Source organism: Taudactylus pleione, unplaced genomic scaffold, assembly GCF_031769625.1.
Source record: "Taudactylus pleione unplaced genomic scaffold, aTauple2 ptg000041l, whole genome shotgun sequence".
Taxonomy (NCBI): Eukaryota; Metazoa; Chordata; class Amphibia; order Anura; family Myobatrachidae; genus Taudactylus; species Taudactylus pleione.
Genome location: NW_028284443.1, coordinates 56,017,064 through 56,040,996, shown reverse-complemented (window position 1 = coordinate 56,040,996; position 23,933 = coordinate 56,017,064). Strand labels below are relative to the sequence as shown.

Genomic DNA, 23,933 nt, shown 5'->3' with positions numbered 1-23,933 from the left:
CGACCGCAAATAGCGAGTGGCTCTGAATGAGGGCCACTGTCTCTACTGTAAGGTATGATCTAGACCTAACTTATCTGTGTCCACACAAACACCCCGGGTACCACATATGCAACCCAATCATGTCTACATTTTAAACTAAATTGAAGAAATAAATGAGTTACTTTGTCTATGTCTTCAGTCCAAGTTCTGTTACAAGTCATTGATGAAGGTTAGATTAATACAAAGGCCCTCATTCAGAGCCGTTCGCTATTTGCGTTCGTTCGTTCAAAAACAAGGGGTGGCTATGCAAATGATCCGTTCGCACATTGCAGTCTGTTCACACCTCTAAGTCTGAACGAGCGAGCAAAACATACGCTCGTTTATTTGATAAAAACGCCCCCTGGCCGCTCGCACCATACGTCATGTCCGCTATTTATTAGATTAATCGAGTACATCGAACAGGATATGAACTGCTCGCTATTCTTGTGGTTGGTTTTTTCAACCGCTATTTTGCGAGCAGTTCTGAGTTAAAAAAAACCAAGTGACGTGGTCATTGACGCTGCTGTATTAATTATGCACACCCATAAAACGCCCGTTTTGACCTTTAAGCACACCTGCGATCGGATCTCCACTCCCCGTTTTCAAGCACCTTCCCCTGTTACCACCCACATACGCCTCATTCTGTCACTCAAAATAGCAGGCACTCGCTATATTGCGTACAAATGATTTTCGGGCGCACTGACTGGTTCGCGCATGCGTACTAAAAACCGTACGCATGCGCAGATGTGCGAGCATCGCTCGGAACGAGCGTACTGCCGCTAGCGAGTGGCTCTGAATGAGGGCCAAAGATCCTTAATCACATAACTGGTTAATGTTATTTGTTTTTTTTTCAAAAAATGCTTCCAAAATGGTTGATATTTTTATTATAATTTATTTGTATATAGGGCCCGATTCAGAGCTGAACGTATTCCAAAGTTCATGCAGTTGAGCGTTAATCGGTGGTCTGCGCATGCATCCCAGCTGCACATGCGCTGCAAATAAATTGTGATCGCACACGCTGTGAGGATTCACTTGCAATTGATTGACAGGAAGAGACCATTATGTGGGTGGTTACGGGAAGTTCCGGTCAAAACGCAGACGGGTTGTGGCTGCTTCCTGGGCATGTACTAGCCAGCGTCTGCTGTCACACATGCACAGAGCGATCCTCCAGCGTCTCAATTACCTCAGCTATTCTGAGTGACCATAGACTTACTCGAGCTGTGAATGTTTTGAAAATCTGTGTACAAAGCTGCTTTTGTGTATGCAGTTGCGAGCAACTACAAGGGCTCTGGTGGGCATCTCTATACAAAATCTGCCGCCTGCAGCATTAGAATATCTTAGTTACTGCGATCCCTGAGAGTATCCAGTTGTGTATGCATTACTGTCCGTCTCTGAATCAGGCCCATAGTACCTATTTAAACTTGATTCAGTATAGTTAGATTAGTTAATACAATTTACATACATGATTAGATTTAAAAAAAAATAATAATAATATTTGGGACATTTTAAAAAAAATAAAAAAATAGCTTTATACAGTTAAAAAGAAAGACTACTATGTTAACTCTATAATAGTTTCCCGTGACCGCCAATCACTGCTGTCTGGGGATTGGAAGACACTGGCGGGAGGTGCAGCTGCAGTGAGCCTAGGCTGCAGGAGGATTCCTCTATTCCTACAGCCGTGGGTAAGCAATCATCTTTGGATTGCTGATCACTGTGGCTTTGGGAAGCCGCAGGGAGTCCCAGCTGCAGTGATACACAAGACTTTGTGCTGCAGGAAGAGATTCTATTCCTGCAGTTATGGCTGGGGAGAGCAGAAGGAAGCTGGGGGGCGGAGCCAAGGGTAAAAGGGGCTGGCCAGGCACTGTGCGCCCACAGACAACTGCCGAAAGATTACTTTCCGGCAGCCGCCAGTAGACATTTCTGACACCTCAGCTGTGACCGTGTCAGGGAAAGTCCAGCTTGGTATGGTTGCATCTCATGCGACCACACAAGGCAAGAGGTTAAAACGAGTCTGTGAGGCTAGTTCAATTAGCAGTGAGGTTCTGTTAGAGCCTCACACATTAATATTCAGCAAGATGTTAGGGTAGAAAAAACTAGATTCATTTGATCACATGCCATACAGGTGCGGAAAAAAAATAAGTTTTACATACCATAAAAACTGGGAATTTGTGCAACCAGCACATGATGCAAAGTTCACGTTGAACTTAGCAGCCAAGTGAATGTGTTCCTCAGAGTATAAGAATTAGAATATGCATGACATACCAAGGATACTGTGAGAGGGTGGAGCTTGACATCTTGCAAACAAAGGGGGTGGGGTTTAATTACACATAAAGGACAGGTCTTAACCAAAAACATTAAGGATCAGTACAGCACCTGTGATGGTATGGTGGTAACAACTAGATGAGAGGGCAAGTGAATTGAGATGTAAGGACTAGGTCTGATGGGTGTAGAAGTAGGCATGTGGTTCTCTTATGTAGATCTAGTGTAACTGGTTCCTCTGAGGTAGAACAGACAAATGAGTCTAATGTGAGGAGAAATGTAGTGCTTGCCTGGCTGTATGATAAACCTTCTAATGCTATAATGCACATTATAGTATGCAGGCTGCGTATGCAGTAGTTTTGTGTGTGTGTCTTAGGTTGAACTAGCTCTGTAGATAGACTGCAAACACTCTTACACATCTCACTGGCCGTTCTATGAAGGGAGCCTTAATTGCTTATACACTCACTGAGAAGAACTAGCCTAAGCTCACACTTTCTGTAGCAGATACATCACCATGTGGTTCCTCTAGTTACTGTAATGTAGACTGAACACACATAAGCAGAATGAAAGTACAATAAAGCACACATACCTGTATGTAATGCCGAAGTACATAAATTATCGCCCCGCTTTCCGCTTCTTCAGCCAGTGTTTTGTGAAAGTTGACAAAAGCTTTTGTACCTATTTCTGCATAGAGAATGGCTACTGGGGCATCCTTGGAAAGAGTAGGGTAGATGTGATCTCCTTTATACAAGTATGGTCTTGGCCTAAATATGAAATATTAATCAAATCCTGTGACATTCTTCCAGGAGTTTACACATTTCTATATTATTCAGAATATATAAATACTGTTTACATGCAAACATACATCATACATCATGCAGCAATACAGACAATTCACTTGTCACAAGTACCTCTCCAGTGCTTCCTTCAGAAGTTTTTTTATCTGGCTTGGCTTGCAGGTGTGTTTCCCGTGAATAGACAGAAATGCGTTGCAACCTTCTGGAGGAGGCTCATCAACAGCAAACTAGAATGTTAATAATTAGTCTTAAAACAATATGCTTTAATTGCAATGAGACTTTACAATAAAGATGCATTTCTTGATTGAAACTGCTTGCTTACCAACTACTTTAGAACAAATCCAAAAATAAAATAGAAACACTCGTGTAGTACACTCTTAAGGAGAAAAAATATTTTAAACATAATTTTCTTAAGTCTAGTTAAAATAAGCCACTTAGAATAAGTGGAATCCCGCAATATGGTATTGAATATAAAATTATTGAATCAATAAGGTCCACCTATACTTTCAAATAGCATAGTGGATATCGGGATAGGGTTTGCTCTATAGTACTTCCAAGACACATATACTCAGCAAACCATAATACAGATCTTCAATATATAAGGTCACAATCAACAAGAATATTATAAGGGCACAGTCGTTTCATTATATATTAGACTTGGGGTGTGTTTTATTAGGTAGCTATCGTTCCAGGGTAGGGCCATTTGGGGGTTCATGTAACTGAGAAAGTTAGTTTACAATGGCGCCATTATAGAGATAGAAAGTTTCAATTAGTTGCGCAACATAAGTAGGTGACTTCAGCAGGTGTACTCACTGTGGCTTCACCTGGGTGCACCAAGATGGCAGTCCAGTGCGGGCGGTAGCGGCAGGACGTGGCAGTGGCAGCAAGCAGAACTGGTGGCAGGGACCCGGTGGCGGTGGAGCAGGCGGCAGCATCGGGGCGGGCTACAGCGGCGGTGGTGAGGGCTGCGGAACCCGGCGGCAGACAGATGCAGCATGCACAGATCTGGTAGATCAGTGATGCCTGCATCTGTGTGACAAATATAAACACAGATGCACAGACTGACTCAGTGAGTTCCATCTGTGCTGCTGTGTTTAAAAAAAAATGAAAAGTGTAAAATTAAAAAAAAAAAAAAGTGTGCTTCCCCCCCCTCAACGCCATTTTTGAAATTCAAAGATGGATACCGCGAGCCAATCACGGCTCGTAACGTCATTGCCCCGCCCCCTTGTCTGGTTTATATAAGCCAGTGCGAGGACACGACATGGCAGTCCGGTCGACCGGGTGGCAGCAGAGAGCTGAAAAGACTGCCGCCACCCTAGTGAAGGTGCAGGAAAATAAAATATTCTAAAAACTGGTGTCCTTGTTTTATTTTAATATTTATTTTACTGGGTTACAATAGGTACCAGCGGGCCCTTAATCACCCGCTTGCTGGTACTCGTGGTTCTCCAAGTGCCAGTATGCAAGGGAGCCCTGTTGGGACCTGCAGTCCTACGGCAAAAGACATTTTTTCTTTCATATGCACCACACTACACTAACAACCCGGCACCCACCGGTCAGGGAGAGGGGGCCCCTTTATTGGGGCGCCCCCAACTCCCCAAGGATTCCCAGCCTGGGATGACTGTGGTCAGGGGTGATGCTTAGGCTGGGGAGGCTCGGTGATAGGGCTCCCCTAGCTGTGGCATTACTCCCCCACTAAAAAGGGTCCGGTGCTGGTTCTGGATCATACAGGGGGACCCTACACATGTTTTTCTCCTGTATTTCCAGAACTAGCTCAGAGCCCAGTGCTGGTATTTTGGCAACCAGGACTGGATCTGAAAAGGCCGGTGCTGGTTGTGCCTCATATGGGGGGACCCCTACATCTTTTGTCCCCTCTATATAGCGCAACCAGTACTGGGTCTTCAGTGATCCATCCATATCCATACATCTGTGTCTTATTGATTTTTATTCAGATGCAAGCTGCACTGATCCATGTGTGCATCTCTGAATCATTTATTTTATACAGATGCCTGCATCACGGATCTCACTGATCTGTGTATGCAGTCAGCTATCTTTAGATCTTGCACGATAGTTCCCAAGTATTCCAATGAGCACACACTTCTGTGAATTAGCAGCGCCACCATTTTGTGGGTGACGGCAATCTCACTCAGAGTGCTGAATCTGCAGTTAACCACAGGGTGTGATGGCATACCATACCTGTATTGCACATGGAACACGTCCATTAAGGCATCAGCGTTAATGATCGGAATTTCATTGCTTTTTTAAGTTTGATTGGCAGAAATTTTACAGGTTTTGTGAAATTTCAGATCATATCTAAGAAGCCTTAATGGGACATGTGAAACTGTAAGATTTTTTTTGTCTATGGAATTATATATGTAGTGTTTCCATCTGTATATCATCCCTGTAATGTGAACTTAGGCTAAAATATTTTTGGTATTACTATGATTAAATGTAACCCCGTAATCAAGGTAGTGTCAGTTTACTAGGGAAATCTCATTTTTAGTTTTAAGACATGTTCATGTATAGTATCTTCACATTATACGGAGGACCCAATAAAACAAAAAAAGGGGGAGTTTCAATGCTAGAAATGATTCTTAGCAAATTAGTTTAAAAGTAGACAATCTCAGAGATCTCTACCAGAGTAAAATATCACGTTCCTCTGGTTTTCATATCAGATATATGCAGGTGATTATAATGAAAACATACACTGAAATCTCAGCACAGATATAATACCTTAAATATTATATAACAAATTCTTGCATATTTGTCTGTGAAAGGATGAAATCATGAAGTACAAATGTGGAAATAAGGTCATCCCCATCACCCAAATAATCATAAGGAATGTGATTACAATATTATACCATTGAGCAGGCTAAGACACATTCCAGATTCACAAGTGTATTAGTGCAAAGGAGTTGTGTGGAAGCATTGTTTGTCAATGCAAAAAAGTCATATAATAATGTTCAATTCATCTCTTTCTTAACAAATTTTCTTTATTGAAGCATGGACAATAAATACAACAAAATAAAAAATATATAAAAAACCAATATACCAAAAGAAATAATACATAAAAGATAAGAAATAAAATCTCTCTCTCTCTTGTAATATCAACAATATTCATAAATGTAAAAAACATTGAAAATAATTAGACTCAGACCTGCATACCACCACTATCATGAGTAGATATTAGATCAATGGATATTGGGGGGGTCTTGGGAAGATATACGCATTGCATACTACTCTGTACCTCGGAAACATCGCCAAAGTTGTTCCTTAAGCAATGGGGAAAGAGTGTCAATATAACTCTCCCATGTAGTGAAAAAAGCTTTCAGTGAATTTTTTCTTTGTAAGAGGCTTCCAGCCAATCCATCCTAAATATGAAAAATAATATTTCTAAGAAAAGTGAAAATGGCAGGATAGTGGGCTGTATCCACATCTGAAAGATACATTTCTTGGCAGCTGCAGATATCACTAATGGCAATTTAATTACCCCCTATGTCACGCCCATTCCTTCGGGGAGAATACCAAATATGGCTCACTCAGGTGTTAAAGATAAATAATTAAGTGATGAGTGACATAACCCCATATTTGAGTCCAGAATCGGCATATCACTAGACACGTACACAAGCAACTAAATATATACGCCCTTGGGGAGCCACACCAGGGACAGGAGTGATCCTTCGCCAACCCTATCAAACATCTACAATGAGGTGAAAGGTATGTCCTGTGAAAGACATTAAGAAAGATCTACATAGGATGCTTCAGGAATAATTTTAATGGAATAGTCTAGAGTTTTTAGCATAGTTTGAGTAGTTAAGGATGGAAACTGGTCTCTCCACTGAGTAAATCAGTAGTTAACTGGTCATATTGTAATTGAGTGTGTAAAAATGAATAATGTACAGATCTGGCTTTATAAGTGGGATTTTCATGTATCAAGAGATTGTCTAGGGGGTTGTCCCAATCATCCGGCGATAATACTCTAGCCAGAGTCGCTACATAGTGTTGAGCTTGGAGATATAATATAGGAAAGGACCTAAGGACCGAATAGGTGGTAGCAGCTTGAGTGGAAGGGTCAACGAGTTGGCGAACACAGGTAATGCATGATTTGGACCATAAAAGTGAAAGGGTATCTCGCTTCACCATGTTGGGAACTTGGGTTATGCGTCAAAGGTCAGAAAAGGGATAGATATGGGTTTAAAGAACGTTTATATCTGAGAATCTGCCAAAGTCTATGGGTGGACATTAATAATTGGTTAGGTTGGACAGATAAAGGTACTTCCCTATTGTGGGGATATAAAAAGGTGGTTAAGGTGACTCCATCTAGAAAGGCAGATTCTAAAGTAATATCTGTATACATGGCTGTGTTGTGTAGCCAGTCCCTCAGGTAATGTAGGGTGAGCCGCATGACTATAAACTGTAATGTTAGGTAAATTAACACCCCCATTAGCTCTAGTTTGCTGAAGTTTCAAAAGGCCTATTTGAGCCTTCTTACCATTCCAATCTCCAGAATGTCTTTCCTAGTCAACAGAATAGGAAGAAATTAAAGCGTGTAGAGCAATCTCGGAAATAAAATCATCTTTACTAAATTAGTTTGACCCAGATAGGAGAGATTAAGTTTTATGCCATCTCTCAGTGTCATCCCTAATACTACGTAAAATTGTCTTTAAGTTAAATATATAGATTAGTGAGATTCTTTGGTATTTGTACCCCTAGATTGGTAATGAATTTGGATGTCCACGTAATGGGTCTATTACATGACCATGCCGGTCTTGTATAACCCCGCGAAGATCTAAAAGCAGTTCTTTTTCAAAATTAACTTTGAAGCCTGATATCAGGCCAAGTTCGGTTATTCACTCCATCAAAGGCGCATGGGTCTCCCTCAGATTCGATACATATAAAAGTACATAATCTGCAAAAACTGCGATCTTTACAACTTCTTTGGCTATGCTAATCCCCTGAAATAATAACCAATTATGCAAAACTAAAAAATAGGGTCTATGATTAGATTAAAAAGTAAGGGTGATAAAAGACAACCTTGTCTAGACAATAATTCATCTTTTGATTGAAAATCCTGAGCAAATTTATCTGAGAAGATAACAATCACTGTAATCCCTACATGAGAGGGGATCCCATTATTCTCATTTAAAAGGCAATTATATACAAGCAGTAGTAATATAAATGTAGCAAAATGTTGTAAACTAACAACTAAAACAGTGAGGTCACGCCCATCCTCATAGATGGTAACAGGCAACATTATATCCTTATTTCCACTTTATTTTATACACTCCAGCAGGGTCGGACTGGCCCACAGGGGTGCAGGGGATATCCCCCATGGGCCCCACCCGCCTCTTCTAGGTGATAAGGTTCAAGATTGTTACTCTATTAGATGTCAGTTACTTGGTGGAGCATGAAATTACACCAAGATTAGCCTAGTGGTTATCCAAGAATCTATGGTCACAGGCTACACCCCCTCTGGCGGATGATCACGCCCCTTAAGCATGGGCCCCTACCACGGCATTCCCTGTGGGCCCTTTATACCCCAGTCCGACACTGCACTCCAGAGATACAGATATAAATATACTGTGCAGCAGGGCCTTAGCTAGGGTAGTGCGGCCGGTGCCATCACACAGGGCACCACAGGTCAGGGGGCACTGTTTGGGCCTGTCAAATGTCTGTTTATTATCATTCTCACTTGTAGTTTCCTCTTATTTCATCCCCAGCATCTCCTGGCCTCCCCTATCTCTTCCCTGGCGCTTCCCCATGATCCATTTCCCTTTTTTGGGTGCATTATGTCCCTTTGAAAAAATGAGGGTGGCGCCAATGCTCTTTCTGGCACAGGGCACCAAAAAGTCTAGTTATGGCTCTGCTGTGCAGTATGCTATACATTTTAAAACATACCAATTTGATATAAGGCGAGTAATTTCCTTGTGCCCATAAGCGCAGCAAGTTGAAATAATAAGTAATCAGGGTTAGCATAGAGGATCCTCGCTTCTACTTCCCTTTTGTGTTCCCAAAGGCAGTGAACAAAATGGTGAGCAAGTGAGGGATCTGCCCTGGATATGAGAATAGAAGCAGTATAGGTGGATCTGCTGTTGGAGAGATCCTGGATGAGTATCCTGTTAAAACGTGAAACAGAATTATTTTTTAGATTAGGGATCTTAGCCTTAATGGTTTCCTGTAAATTAATATTCATACTGGACTGTATGAGTGTACGGTTTGTAATGGGTTCACATAGGTGGTAAGCAATGGTCCTTTAGCTACCACTGATGTGATTACTTGGGATGCAATCGGGAAACCGGCTGTCTTAAACCCGACAGCCGGCTTCCTGATTGCTTTATCCTGGCGTGGGTTAAATGACAGGCATCTATCTCTAGACGCCTGTCATTTTGCCGATGCTGGGAGACCGGCGCCCGGCATCTCGATCGAAGGGATGCCGGGCGCCGCGAGCGGGCAGCCGCGCAGGGCTGAGGGTTAGGTTTAGGGCACCCGGGGGGGACTTAGGGTTAGGCACCCCCCGGGACAGTTAGGCTAGGGGGGGGGGGGGGATTAGGTTTAGGCACTTGGGGGGGGGGGGGGGAGCTTAGGGTTAGGCACCCCTAAGGAGGGTAAGGGGGTTAGGTTAGGTTAGGTTAGTTTTTACTTATCTTTAGGACGATCGGGATTTCCAGCGCTGTCGGGCTGCCGCTGCCGGGATCTCTGCTTCTGTCGGCCCTCCGCTGCCGGGATGCGAACTTCTTATGCTCATTTATTTCAGCAATTTCAATGCCTATTTTGATATTAATTCTATGTATTAGCTACATTTTGTTTTTCAAGATATGATATGCTCTACCTATTTCCCTGTACATTTCATTGTACAGAAATGCTATGGTCCAACTGTGATTGGGTGTTTTAGTTCAAAATGGTAAGCCCTGGTCCCTTAGCTACCGTTACTTTGAATATTATATTATAATATTAGCCTAATTGGTGTATGCTATAACTATACAGGATGATTACAATATATCTTCTATGAACGTTTGATTAATAACCCTTATGTCTGCTATGCCTATATATACTGTATACTAGCCTGTATACATCATCGTGTGTTGTATTCTTATGTGTGTATATATTTGTTCACAGTGCTAATTGTGTATTATGTTTCTATAGTGATGGGGCTGTGCACTGATGCTCCGGTCTAGGTCTGACCGAGATTATGTCACAATGACTGCGCCACCGGCCGGGTAGGAGGTCCAGAGTCCAATATTTGGAGCCCACATGGTGTTAGCTTATGACCTTAAGGTAAGATTATTGCTGTTATTATTTGTCCTGATGAAAGTGCCACATTATTAAACTGGCCACTGAAACATTAATACATTAAGCAACTGTCACTGTGTATTATTGAAAGCCAGGAGTGCCACACCATTTGGATCATATGTTGGTAAATATATGTGCAGGCACCCGTCCATTTGTAATTTAACAAGGAGAGCCGGACTCATTGTGATAATAACATATTATATTTTTTATTTTGAAGGGAGTATGAGACAGCACTCAAACAAATTTCAGCAAGGGTGTGCAAGATCCTGAAAAAATGGTCTCATAAACAATGACTTTCCCAGCAAGGAACAGTAAAAAGAGAACCAGTGCTCATGTTTAGATGAACAAAGATTGGATTGGACCATGTAAATAAACCTAAGAAACAGAAAACAGCAGAGGCAGCCCAACGTCCGTTGGAACTGATGCTTCTCAGCCCCTGAGGAAGACTGAGTGCTTTGTAAATGGGGGTTGGAAGTTTAAACTGGATGGTGGAAGAGAAAATGGCAAGAGCGAGATATTTTTAATGTGCTGTGTGGGGGACAGGGATGAGTCAAACATGTGAAAACTTGTGGGAAGAATGGGGGAGTGGAGAGGGGGGGAAAGGAGGGACACAGAGAGACGAGACCGAGACAAAAAATAAAAAAAAAATGTCCGGCACTCACGGTGTCATTTTTCTTATACCCACATGATAAATCTAAATTAAGGCACCACTCCAAGGACCAGGTGGAAGATTCAAACCTAATGTGTATTCTGATAAGTCACCAATCACGATTGAAAATTAAGCTGAAGGAGACCACACCGGTTCCATAAAGACCCCCCTGATGTGCCTTTGAACTACTTTATTGCGGTATGCATATTACCTCCGTAACCACATAATCCAAATTATTACACTAGAGAGCGCTTGATTCTCACCCTTTCCTAGTAATTCATTACTACCTGAGATGCCACAACAACAGTCTCCCAGGAGAACATTAGCAGCCACCTGAGATATAGGGAGTGTATGTGAAGAAATCAGAAGGATTATCTATAAAGGACACGAATATAATAACTAGACAATTCTGGTGTAGCGCTATAACAGTAACTGCTTTTTAAAAAAAAAAATTATTATATACATCACACACTCACTGTCACAATCCGGTGAAAGTGATCCTCAGTGGAGGACGGTGAGGGGGGGGGTTCAGGTGACTATCGGAGTGACTGTGGCTAGGTCTCCTATTTGCGGCCGAACCCAGGTTTGGCTAGACCTGCCCAGAGGCGCGGCGTCTTACTCACTTGGTGGTTTTCTCCAGTGACCCCTCCAATTGGGATTTGGTTTTCCGCTGCACCAAGTGAGCAGGTCGCGGCCCTCTGGACAGGTACCTGGGAATGGCAGAAGACCGGAAACTATATTACGTTAAGTTATTGCTAGAACACTGGAGATACACTGGAACACAATTAGAAATCCTGATCACCGGGCTTGCATGAGATTATTGAGAATGTACTAAGAATCACTAAGAAATCCAGGAGCTGACTAGATCAGCAGCTCTGGGAGATGTGGACACAGGCAGGTACTGGAGTTTGCTAAATATGCAGGAAAACACAAACATATACTAGGGATTGCACATACAAGAGTAGAGTGGACTCAAGGAATATATTGGGAATGCTAGAAATGTGGTACTAGACAAAGGCCAAATACTGGGAGAGCTAGAAATGCTGGTACTGGGCAAAGGCAAAATACTGGGAATAATTATATATGCAGGTGCAGATTGCACAGACAAGACATATAGAGAAGATAGGCATACACTGGGAGAGTGCTAAAAGCAAGTGCAGATTTGCACTGACAAGACACAAAGCAGATTGACACAGACATGTGCTGGGAGGACCAGCTGTGAGCTAATTAATACCAGCAGGTAATCTGACACTTCAGTGATACAGGGTAATAGCCACAGGAAAGCTGCAATAGAATTAGCAGCACATATACAAAGACACACAGGGAAGGGACATGAAACACTGAAGTACTTGTGAGAAAGCTAAAGTCTCAGAGTAAGGTTTAGCATGGAAGCTAATACAGGAAACTGGGAAACTGTGAGCAGGCTGAAGCAACAGTGGGAGTAACACAGGCACTTGGAATAACGAAGTTGAACAGCATCTTCCTGGAGTTCTGGAGGCGGATTTATACCCAGGGGTAGCAGATTACTGGAGCACAGCATCAGCTGACTGAAATCATGCTACCATAGGTTAGGAGTACAGTCACATGAGAGGAACTGTCATGGCGGCACCCATGATGGGAACTCCGATCCCCAGCACACACAGCCGACCATGGAAGCTCCAAAAAGCACCTAAGGCAGAATACTCAGCCCACATCCATCACTGCACCAGACGTCTGACCGAAAGGAAGTCAGGGGAAGCCAGCAAGGAGGTGAGAGAGGCCGATCCTAGGCTGAACCCTGACACTCACACACGGTTGGTTCAATAGATAAGGTATCAAGACAACCCACTGCGTAAATGTATAATCAATTGTATGGCCTTGGTACAGATTATTTTTCCACATAATCACATTACTTGTCTAAGCATTTGTTCCAACAGTACACCACGGCATCTATCCCGCCATAGAAGAAATCAGAGTCAAGTGCCAGGACAGGACTGCTTGCTGAACTTCATTGGCTGCGAAACGCCTTCCACTCAGGTGCTTTTTCAACGGTCCAAAGAGATGTAAATCACTCGGTACCAGGTCAATGTGGCAAAATTTTCATCTGTGGTGGACGCGCTTGGACGGCCAGATCGCTGCTCTTCTTGAAAGTCTGTCCTGCCATTATCAAAGGCATTGCAACAAAACCCTAACCCAGTGGTTCCCAAACTGTTTGCCGTGGCACCTTGGGGTGCCTTGGAACACTTGCAGGGGTGCCTCAGGTTGGTGGTCCAGCACCAAATCAAATTATTTCTGGTCAATATAATGTAAATACGTGGACAAACAGAAGAGCAAACCTATCCACCAACACATAACTGAACCTAAGGATGACAGGTAAGTACAATTTGCTTCACTTTACTACATTTTTTTTAAATTTCTCAAACTTTTGGCTTAGGAATGCCGTGAAAACAATGCTGATACTCTAGGGCGCCATGGGTCAAAAAAAGTTTGTGAATCACTGTCCTAACCTGTTCCTGTGACATTACGTTAATCACCGACAAGTTTAGGTGAATTTCAGCTGCTGATGTGCCCTTTACATGCACATCATATGGCAATCACTAATGCTGTCTGTAGTATATGGTTGTCATATAGGTAAAGTGTGACTACTATCCACCGGGACAAGGGAGTGCCATGATGAGTCTTTACCCTGGGTGACAGAAAAGCTAGCTTCAGCCCTGGAGATGAGGAATGAGGAGGAGTAGGAGTGGTCTCCTCCCATCTCCTTATTTCTCAAAGTAATTCCTTGCTTCCTGTTTGAGGTGGTCTTGCTTTTGTCGCCTGTACTCTGACATCATGACCATCCCTAGCACGAAAAACCAAGGAGGAGAGGAGGAGCTGTCCTCCATATGCTGCAGTTTTAAATCTAGAAAGTAGATAACTTTACCCTCCCGAAACCTAATATAAGCCTTGAGTAATATTCATGATAGTTGTAAAGTTATAAAAGAAGATTACAGAACATTGAAGTTCAAAAAGAGAAGGCAGAGGAAATGTTATGGACTTTGGCTGAAGAACAGAAAGTCAATGCAAAATGTTTCAGCCAGAGTTAATTGTATTCCAGTCTATTCCTAGGTGCTTGCTCCTGGTATTGATCAAAGTTGAACTTCCCAGCTCTATGCAGTAAAGGTTTACGTTTCATAACAGATTATTTTTTTTGCTGGAGTATGTGCATCCAGATACTTAATAAATGGGTTACAACATTCAATCACAAAGGCATAATAAAACTTAAAGGGTATGGAAACACTCGTTCATATTTAAAATGCAGTGTGGATCTATAAAACATCCATCATTCATCGTCTTTAACACTTTCAGTTCAGGTCTATATGGACTTACAACGATTTGAAAAATGCTAGTGATGTTGTTGATTGACATATTTACAAGCCAGCCTGCGAAGAATATTTATTTTTTCGATTATTTTATATATTTTTAACACATACAGTATGAGATTTTCTTTCATTATTCCATGTACTAATTCATAGTTTATCTTGTTTTTTTAATTGTTGTTTTTCTGATCATCATTCATTTATAATAGACCTACATATTGCACTGTGCTGTACAGACAAGAAAATAATGTAAATTTGCACATACAATGAAAAAACTTGAGGCATTCAGTGAAACACAGGTTGAGGGACTACTGCAATGCATAAGATTTTAAAGAAGCAGTGGTGATTGAAAGAAAAGGCGTAAGTGCTTAGAATTAACTAGCCTAAAATATATTTACAATGTTGTATTCTAGAAAACTGAATAACTGGCAATTGCTATTAGCTGAGGTAGAATTTTAAACAGTGTTATACAAGATATCAGAAGCAAATGTAGTAAAATTTACTGCTGGGGATGTCCTGTGATGACTGTGCTAAGGAATGCAACTACAGATAGAAGATGCCCTGCTGTTTAAATGGTAGGACAAAAAATAAAAATACAAATAAAACAAAACTAAATAACTTGCCTCTTATAATTTACCAAGCCAGAACAGCAAAATAAATTATGGATTATGCTGCCCCATCCCTCTACAAACTCAATAACCAGCCCAAGCACTAGCCAGCATAGTTCCTAGACTTGTCAGCGCAATGCTGAATGTCAGTAGTTTGAGAGGAGGGGATCCAAAATAATTAAAAAAAAAAAAAAAAAAAAAAGAATAAGAAGATTGCATGCCCCCCTCCCCCACTAGAGTTTACCAAGTCTGCTCTGAAAAGTGCTGGGGAACTGTTAAATGAAAAACATGGGTGCTAGAAGTGCCAGCATTGCCACCACTGGTACTCTGCATAATGTACAAAGGACCCTCTACAAATCCCTCTCCCTCTTAATTTAATTTCCATAATATACTCCACAGCAGCCTTCTTAAAGGAGTTAACACCCTCATCAGCTAAGTAGAGACAGGATGAAGAGAAAAAAAAAAAAAATTGTATTTACATTAATTTTACCTTAATAAATATATTTAGTTTTTTCTATGACACTGCAACATCCAACAGAAGTTGTATAGTGTGACCCCTCCTCACCCTGGCTTCTTTTGGAACTTCTTAAACTATCCCTGAAAAATTATCACTTCTTTTGTAGGATAGGGCCATAGAATTTCCAGCAATCCGCATCAGTTTCTCTTGTAAGCCTGCGCAATGGCATGGCATAAATGAAGCATGCTGTCATGAGGTCCTACGAGAAGATCAAAAAGCTGATTCATGTTTCTGTATTCCTTTGTTACCAAATGGTAAATTGAGATCACCCTGACAAGATCCAGAGGATGTGAAAAATAGGGAGGAAAGCAGGATTAGATTGCAACTACTACATTGTCTGTAGATGCTCAGCAATTCTTCTACCCGGCAAGTATATTTTATTGCTACCAGAAACAAAGTGTGAGCCACATGTGGAAGACATCTTGTAACTTAAAAGGGATCAGGGAAAGGGTCCAGGACAACTCTTGGATCCCAGGATGCCACAAAAAGTTTAAATATGAGGATATGTTTTTTTCACTAATTGAAAAACATTTTTTTAAACAGTTTAGGGCCAGAAAGGCACTAAGTACAGACACTTGAACCTCTAGGATAGAGAGAGCAATATTCGTGTCCAAGCCATCCTGAAAAAAATAATAATAATTTATGGAATACTAGCAGAAGTAGGTTTATTCATAGTTTACGTCATAGGATGAATTTCTTTTAAAACCTATAATGAACAGAAGAAAAATTTAATTTTCATATCTTGATGAAGAACATCAATCGCCTTGTCAGTGGCTTCTTGCATGTGAGCAACGACTGCTCAATCTCCACATCATCAAAGAGAGGACATCAGGTTTTGGATCAAGAACTGGTCATTGGTGCAGAAGATGTGACCTGTGTGGCAGAGGCCAAGACTGTTTTCAAAGAACTTCTTAACCATTGCAATGACCTCTATTGCTTCTCAAGTGCAGACAATTAGAAGAAGCAGGAAGTTCCATTGCACAGAGTATGATGGGAGTAGGACCGAGCTACACTTGTGCTCAAAATTAGATCTAACTCAGGGTGGCTGAATTTCTGGACCAGAAACTGAAAAACATCTTAGTTTCAGGTTTATCTTCCCAACTATGATAATCAGCTATGGGAGCCATATGCTCTGTACAACATATTCAATGAGATGAGAGCTAAAAACAGATAGAGTTGAAATCTGGTTCTGAAAGAGACAAGACGCTATCCTTCATCTAACTTGGATCCTAACAACAGTCAAGGGACTCCTTGGTGATCCTTGTAAGTCTGATTACTTAATCTAGAGAAGTAGAACTGTGATCCTACCAAAGTTCCCACATATGTCACCTTGTCCATGGAAGAATGTCTATTATGGAGGAAAACGTCCCCAGAAGACAGAGACATGCCCTATGCAAGTTAGATCCTGGGATTGAAGTTGGTATGCCAGATTCGGAATTTTGACAAGACTTCTCTCTTGTAAAGACACTGAGAAGTGTGGTGTCTATATGTATGCTCAGTAATTGCAGGTGCTAAGAAGGCACAAGATTAATTTTTGCCATAATGATGACAAAAAGCCATATTCCAATAGGAATTACATTACCTGAGCTGTCCTGGTTTTGGTAATGCTCTGATCTCCCAATCACTAAGATGTCAACCAGATAACTGCAGAGAGTGACTGCCATTTAACTGAGAGCAGACAAATGAACCGCCAATACATAAAAAAAATCATTTTAGATATGGAACGGGCAAAAGGGAGACAGGTGAAATGGAAGTGAGAACTCGGAACAAAACATTCTGAGGAATCAATGATGTATGATAGGAATATAGAAATAAGGTTTTTGTGAAACTATGGAGGTAAAAAAGGCTCTTCTCCATTATGTGAACAATAACATTTACAGATGAACAAACTCATTGACCCACAGAAAATCTACGATGGGTTACCATAAAGATGCTTGCAATTACAGCTGGTACATTTACGGGCTGAAAGAATCTTAAAAAAGAGAAGAGGGGGACTTGTGCTGCTCAAAAGTTTTGGAACCGTATTGTCTAGAGCAGTGGTCCTCAAACTCGGTCCTCAAGACCCCAAAAAGTTAATATTTACAAAATCACCTTAGAATCTTTAAAATGTGGCAGTTGGTAATACACCTGTGAACCTGCTAGGTGACCTGGAAAACGTGAACGGTTTGGGGTCCTGAGGGTCGAGTTTGAGAATCACTGGTCTAGAGTACTAAAACAAAATAGAAAGCAAAGTGGAAAGTACCCGTAACTAGGAGTTTACCTAGAATGGATGCACTTCAGCTTTTTTGTTGTGGACTCAGACACCATGATTGCAAGTACTGATGAAAAACCAGAAAGCATGCAGGGAAGGACAGCAGCAGCACCAAGATTTCAACACTGTAACCAACATAATAACCAGGCTATTCAATCTCTTTAAAACCTTTGACTAAGAAGTGACAACATATGTGCACCAATCAAATGTACAAGTGCTTCTCAATAGAAAAATGCAGGGTATCAATTCGACCCCTCACCCCTGTGTACATTGCTGAGAGTGTCACTGGGTATCTCTGGAAATTCCAGAAATCAAGGTAAGGCTAAAAGAAAACAAATAAATAGATTAAAAAAAATGTATACTTACTATACTTATCCAACTAAAGGCCCCCATATATCAACGGATTACCATAATATCACGTTCTGCCGATGTCAGGGCTGGGAGACCAGGAATACTCAACATGTTGAAAAATCTTGAATCTTTGATCCCGAAATGGATGAAATCAGCAGATCAGGGATTTTTAACATGTTGCACTTCCCCAATCCGCCGACGGATCGCCAATCATCGTTGTCCGCGGGTCTGGCCCACCATCTGCGGATCGGGTTAACATCGGCAGAACAGGGAATCGCAGCTCAGGTGTATAGGCCCTTTTACTCAACTAAGAGAATGGTAAAAATGCACCAGGGAAAGGAGTCCCACTATGGGGGAGATTTAGCAAATCTTGGAGAGAGAAAGTGGAGACGTTGCTCATAGTAAACAATCAGCTTCTAACTGTCATTTTTTCTAGCACAGCCTGTAAAATGACAGTTAGAAGGTAATTGGTTGGTACTTTCTCTCTCCACTTTATTCGCCTCCAAGATTTGATAAATCTCCCCCTATATACCCACCAGAGGCAATTCCTCTTACGGACTCTACCCGCATTAAGAGTTAGCTCATTCGCTTAGGCTGCAATGGTGTTTGATAAGGGAAAATACTTTTTTCTTTAGTATCAATTTACCCCTACCTTACATAAACGACAGATGCAAAAAATTACCTTTAGAAGAAAATTAAGTTCAAATGTTATAATCTATTTGCAGATTGTAAATTAATACTTTCAATAGAATCATACAATATGCATCCAGCAACACAACAAAACAAGGACAATGGAAATAACATCTATGGCACTATCCGTCTGCCTTTTGCTCTCTCTGTGGGTTTTTCCCCAGGTGCTCCAGTTTCCGTCTACAGTCCAAACACATACTGATACTGTAGGTTAATTGGCTTCTGATGAATTTAACCCTAGTGTGTTCATGTGTTAGGGAAAACAGACAAATACATTACTCTAGTGGAGCATACTAAGTATTCTCTGTAAATAGCTTCTTAATATGTAATGGCTAACTGAAATGTACAAGGTGGCGAGGGATAAGACCATGACATACGGGAAGAAGAGAACAACAGGGAATAATGGATTAAAAGAAGCAAGTGGTCAAGGAATGACATGTATGTGGATAAAACCAGAATCAGGTCATATATAAAACAGAACTTTAAACATTGCCCATCTTGTCACATTTTATAGGCAGTACAGTCAAGTTATGGTGTTCAGAATAACAGTAAAAAAGGATTATACTAATTAAATGCAGAAATTAGCCTAATAAGGTAAGAAAAACAAAATACCTGCTGAAACATCTGAACAGTGGGAGAATATGCTCTGATAGAAAATGCAAATTTGAGCAAGGTGAGTTGCATGTCGGACAGAAACTGGCCAGCTTTCTTTAATATTAAGTTGTAGTAGGAAGATTCTGAACCTAAAAATAGTGAAAGAGAATAAGACATCATGAATTCAAGCAACAAATATGTTATAAATTCAGTACCTGGACATTATATTTCTGTATAATGTAAACATTTATGTCTCTCTGGGTTCAGAAGTAATACCATGCTAAGAAAAGGTAGAGCTACTTAATCAAATATATCAATTTAATATCTGGGTTATGAAACCACAATAAGTTACTTGAGCTCCAGAGACAATAAGCATTGAAAACAATATTAAAAGACAGGAGACTGCAAAAAAAAAAATGCACTCTAAACTACATCATTACCCAACTAAGGGCTTAGACCCTCATTCAGAGCCGGACGCTCTGAGCAGAGCGCACGCTCTGAATGAGGGCCATCCTCCATAATTATGGAGCGTCCTCCTGGACGATCGTATAGCTGTGGGTCACCACCCACAGCCTATACGAGCGTGCAGGTTGATGGCCGCGATGGTCTTGACCATTGCGACCATCGCCACTGCGAGCCGGAGCCTGCGGTTGAGTTTCTCACTTTCTATCAGAGCCAAAATCACTCCCACTGACATCACTAGTGATGTCAGTGGGCCGGCTTCTGACGGTAGGCGTTCCCTTGGGAACGCCCCCGTCTGGGAGGCACGCCCCCGGCATGCCCACCAAAGGGGGCGTGCTGTCAATCAACATCGACAGCACGCCCCCTTTGATCAGACACAACGAGCGAAGGAAAGCGCATGCGCACGACGGAGCTCCCTCTGTCGTGCGCATGCGCAGTGCACACCATCGACCCACTTGCGAGCGGACAGCAGCTTGCGAGTGGGTCTGAATCAGGCCCTTAATTCAGAGATTTACATAAATTCAATATTTACGTAGATCTCAGATGTTTGCAGATCTGCGCACGCGCAGGAGCTGCACTGCACTTGTCCAGATCTGTTTCTGTGGTGTCGGTCGCAGTTCCCCAAAGCCTCAGCATGATTGACATGCTCCTGGCCTTTGGGGCGGTGATGGAGAAAGTTCTAGAATACAGGGGCACGTCTGTACTATTTTCTGTGCATGCTGAAGCCAATGGTTGCGTCCTTGGATGCAACCGCACTGAAACCAGGAGCGTCATTTTGTCGGACATCCTGAGTAACCAGAGGGCTACTCAAATGTGCGGCATTCACGCAGTTGATCCGATGCTACATCTTCGGATGCAGCAGCGAATCATAGAAGCTGGCAGTGGGTGTCTTTTTACTTAAGATGCCTCCTGCGGCTTTGCATATTTTGTCACAGCGGCTGTGCTATAGCATACATCTCTGAACAAGGCCCTAAGACCAAAATAGGAATATTTGCATTACAAAAAAATGAAAAAACAAAGTGGACACTAAGTAAAAATATTTTAATCTGCCATTTCAGCAATGTATAATCTGAATGAAAGGATGGTTAATAATTTACATAACTGTAAAACAATCATCATAAATAATGTAAAGCAGTTAAAATATATTTATTTCTATAACGAATTGTTTGACTAGTCTTACTTGACAAATGTTAGCAATTGAAATCTCTTCCAAAGCCTCATAAACACATGGATAGGTGAAGCTACTCTGATATACTTTATACAACATCTACACTGAAGTTCTCAAGAATTTACACCAAGGGTCTTCAACCTTGGCCCTCCAGCTGCTGTGGAACTACACATCCCAGCATGCACTGCCATAGTTTTAGCATGCTGTTATATCATAAAGGTGGCAGTGCATGCTGGGATGTGTAGTTCCACAGCAGCTGGAGGGCCAAGGTTGAAGACCCCTGATTTACACATTGAATATGATTCTAAGGGGTATATTTACTAAAGTGCGTTTTTAGAAATGGAGTTGTTGCCCATAGCAACCAATCAGATTCTAGCTATTATCTTCTAAAAGGTGCTAGATAAATGATAAGTAGAATCTGATTGGTTGCAACAAATCCACTTCTAAAAACCCACATTTTAGTAAATTTACCCCTAACAGAGAGCTTGTCACAGACTTTTGCATAAGGATAACTCAAACACAAAAACGATGTGGACATGAAATAAAGGGGCATGCTCTTTTTCTTCTGACCTATATCTGTTGCGTAGAATGTGAGGGAGCCGGTGTACACAGAATGAGCTGCTCACTAGCAAATAATAAGCTGAAAAGGGAAACTACATGATGTGTGCATGCGGCAATATCGTCATCATCGTGCCCGGCGGGGGTATACACACTTGCTGATGCTGATTAGCGATGGAAAACGGCGGGGTGGGGAAGCGGGGCCATGCTGCATTCAGCAGCATGGCATCACTCACAATAACCCCAGACTGGGCTGCATGTACAATCGCTCAAAATATCAGCTAGTGTGTACGTGGCTTAAGACTCTGCAAATGAGGATACATACAGTTCTGGGTAGATGAAATATATAATTTGAGAAGTTCAATTCATGTAAGAAAACCAAACAAAAAAACTATTTACTGAAAGTCAAAATCTAAATAAAACTGAAAATTTGGTTTTGGGTTGACGCCCAGAAGTTACATATATTATATCACAACATTATTTGTGTAGCAGCTGTCGTTTTCTCCTGATCTGGTGGTTCCCCTGGTTCTCATTCCAGACTATGCAGATTATTTTTCATAAATGCAGCATCTTGTTCATTGGTAATATACTGCTGACAGGAGCAAGGGGCAGACAGCAGGAAGTGCAGCAGACCATGAGGAACTACTACATCAGTAATATGGTGTGATAGTATGTAATTTATCAAAAATTCTGTTTTGGGTGAAGTTATCTTTTAAATAACTCCAACTCAGATCAAATATTGTATTCAAACAGAAAAAAATGAGTATTATTCACATTGTAATAAACAGTTCATTATTTCACTTACCTTTGCTCTTATATATGGTCATCTCCTGCACAGTTCCCAAAAACTGCCAAAATTTATCATTTCCTTCTTCAGAAATAAACTCACTGAAAAAGAAAGAAAATCTGCACTGAACATCATTTTAAAGTAGTGAATGAAACAATGTCATATTAATGTAACAATTACTTTTTAAGAAATTGTCAGTGTTTCAATGTTATTTTCAACTGAATCAGCTAAATAATGCAAATATGATAGAACAGAATATTAAAGTAACTTTAGACGGGTGTATTCAGTTACCATTTAAGCATACAGTAGCCAATAAAATAAAAATGAATTGGTACAACCCATAAAGGCCATAGAGTATAGCATAATAGATATGTATTTAATTACAGCAGTTGTTACAGTTTGTTTATTAGTTAATAAAAAAATATCAACAATGAGCAAATCAGAACTCAGCATTCCCTGTATCTTGTGGTTTTCTGTCACCTTGTGATGTAAAATGACTTTCTAATTCTATACTTGCTACATACTGTAAAAATGTGAGTAAGCATTTGTTTCTGATACCCATTACAGATCAGCGCCATAACAAAGCAAACCTTACATTATAAGTTACAGTAATGCATGACATGAATATGTTTACAGACTTATTCAAAAGTACATGATTTAACCTATAAAATATTGTTGTTATGATATGTGCACACTATATGATATAAGATGGATTTAAACATTATAACATAGGGGCACATCACCTAAGCATGCCCTCCCCTAGTGTAGCCTGCATCAGGACATGACACCGTGGCTATGCACATACAGTAATAGCATGTACAGTATGGCTCCATAGAGTGCTGTCACTACACCCTGCGAGCACGGTTACCACACCTGGCCTCCAGTAATAGCGGGCTCTCTGGCCACTTGGCAGCTAAGCTTGCGGTCACTCCTTTGGCTGCTGCCTGGACCATGAGACAGGAGAGTGCACAGGAGAGCAGGCAGGCAGCGTGAAGAGCAGTCATTGCAGCCGTTTAGTGAGGACACTAATGTGGAATAAATGGAGACAAGTAACAGTATTAGCGAGTTGCTTCCATGCACACAGCCGGCACTATATAGACAATGAGCGGCCCCTTATCGCTGCACAGCCCTGTCCTCCCCGGTACAACTGCACACACAGGTCTCAGAGTCAGGATGCCCATCTACTGCCAGCACTGTAACACAGCCGCTTCCGGGAAGCCCATACTACTGTGTGCAGGACCCTCACTGTGTGCCGCCATGTCCCGAGCTGCTATTGGCTGACATCCTCCTATCCGCAGCCAATCAGAAAACGGCAGTTGTCAGTTCTGAGACGCGCTGCACGGCTGGCGAGGGGACAGGGGAACTGGGAGTTAGTAATATATCATGTATATCCCGCGGGACGCGGCTGGTGACATGGCAGTGCGGCCGGGGTCTAGGGGGTGATGGGCGTGTGAGAGGGCAAAGCAGCTGATGTGTAGCTACGAGCACGTCTGCCTGTGTACCACACCATGAGCACCACTGCCAGAGAGTGTGTCTGCATAATATAGCCTTAACACCCGGCATGGAGGTGTAATAAGTAAGAGGGTCAGTACGGCCCCG

The 23,933-nt window shown here is 41.6% G+C and overlaps 1 protein-coding gene across 4 annotated transcripts in view; it reads right to left on the bottom strand.

Moving 5' to 3' along the window:
- UGGT2 (UDP-glucose glycoprotein glucosyltransferase 2) overlaps positions 1-23,558 on the bottom strand; it is a 428,047-nt gene extending 404,489 nt beyond the window's left edge. For all 4 annotated transcript variants that reach the window (XM_088458942.1, XM_088458958.1, XM_088458949.1 and 1 more), the window contains exons 1-5: positions 23,208-23,558; positions 22,353-22,435; positions 19,378-19,508; positions 3,189-3,301; positions 2,867-3,041 (exon numbers count right to left, since the gene is read on the bottom strand). In XM_088458942.1, the coding sequence (XP_088315068.1) occupies positions 2,867-3,041; positions 3,189-3,301; positions 19,378-19,508; positions 22,353-22,435; positions 23,208-23,338 (633 nt within the window). In that variant the 5' untranslated portion in view covers positions 23,339-23,558. The remainder of the gene's footprint in view (positions 1-2,866; positions 3,042-3,188; positions 3,302-19,377; positions 19,509-22,352; positions 22,436-23,207) is intronic.
- Positions 23,559-23,933: the final 375 nt, after the last annotated feature.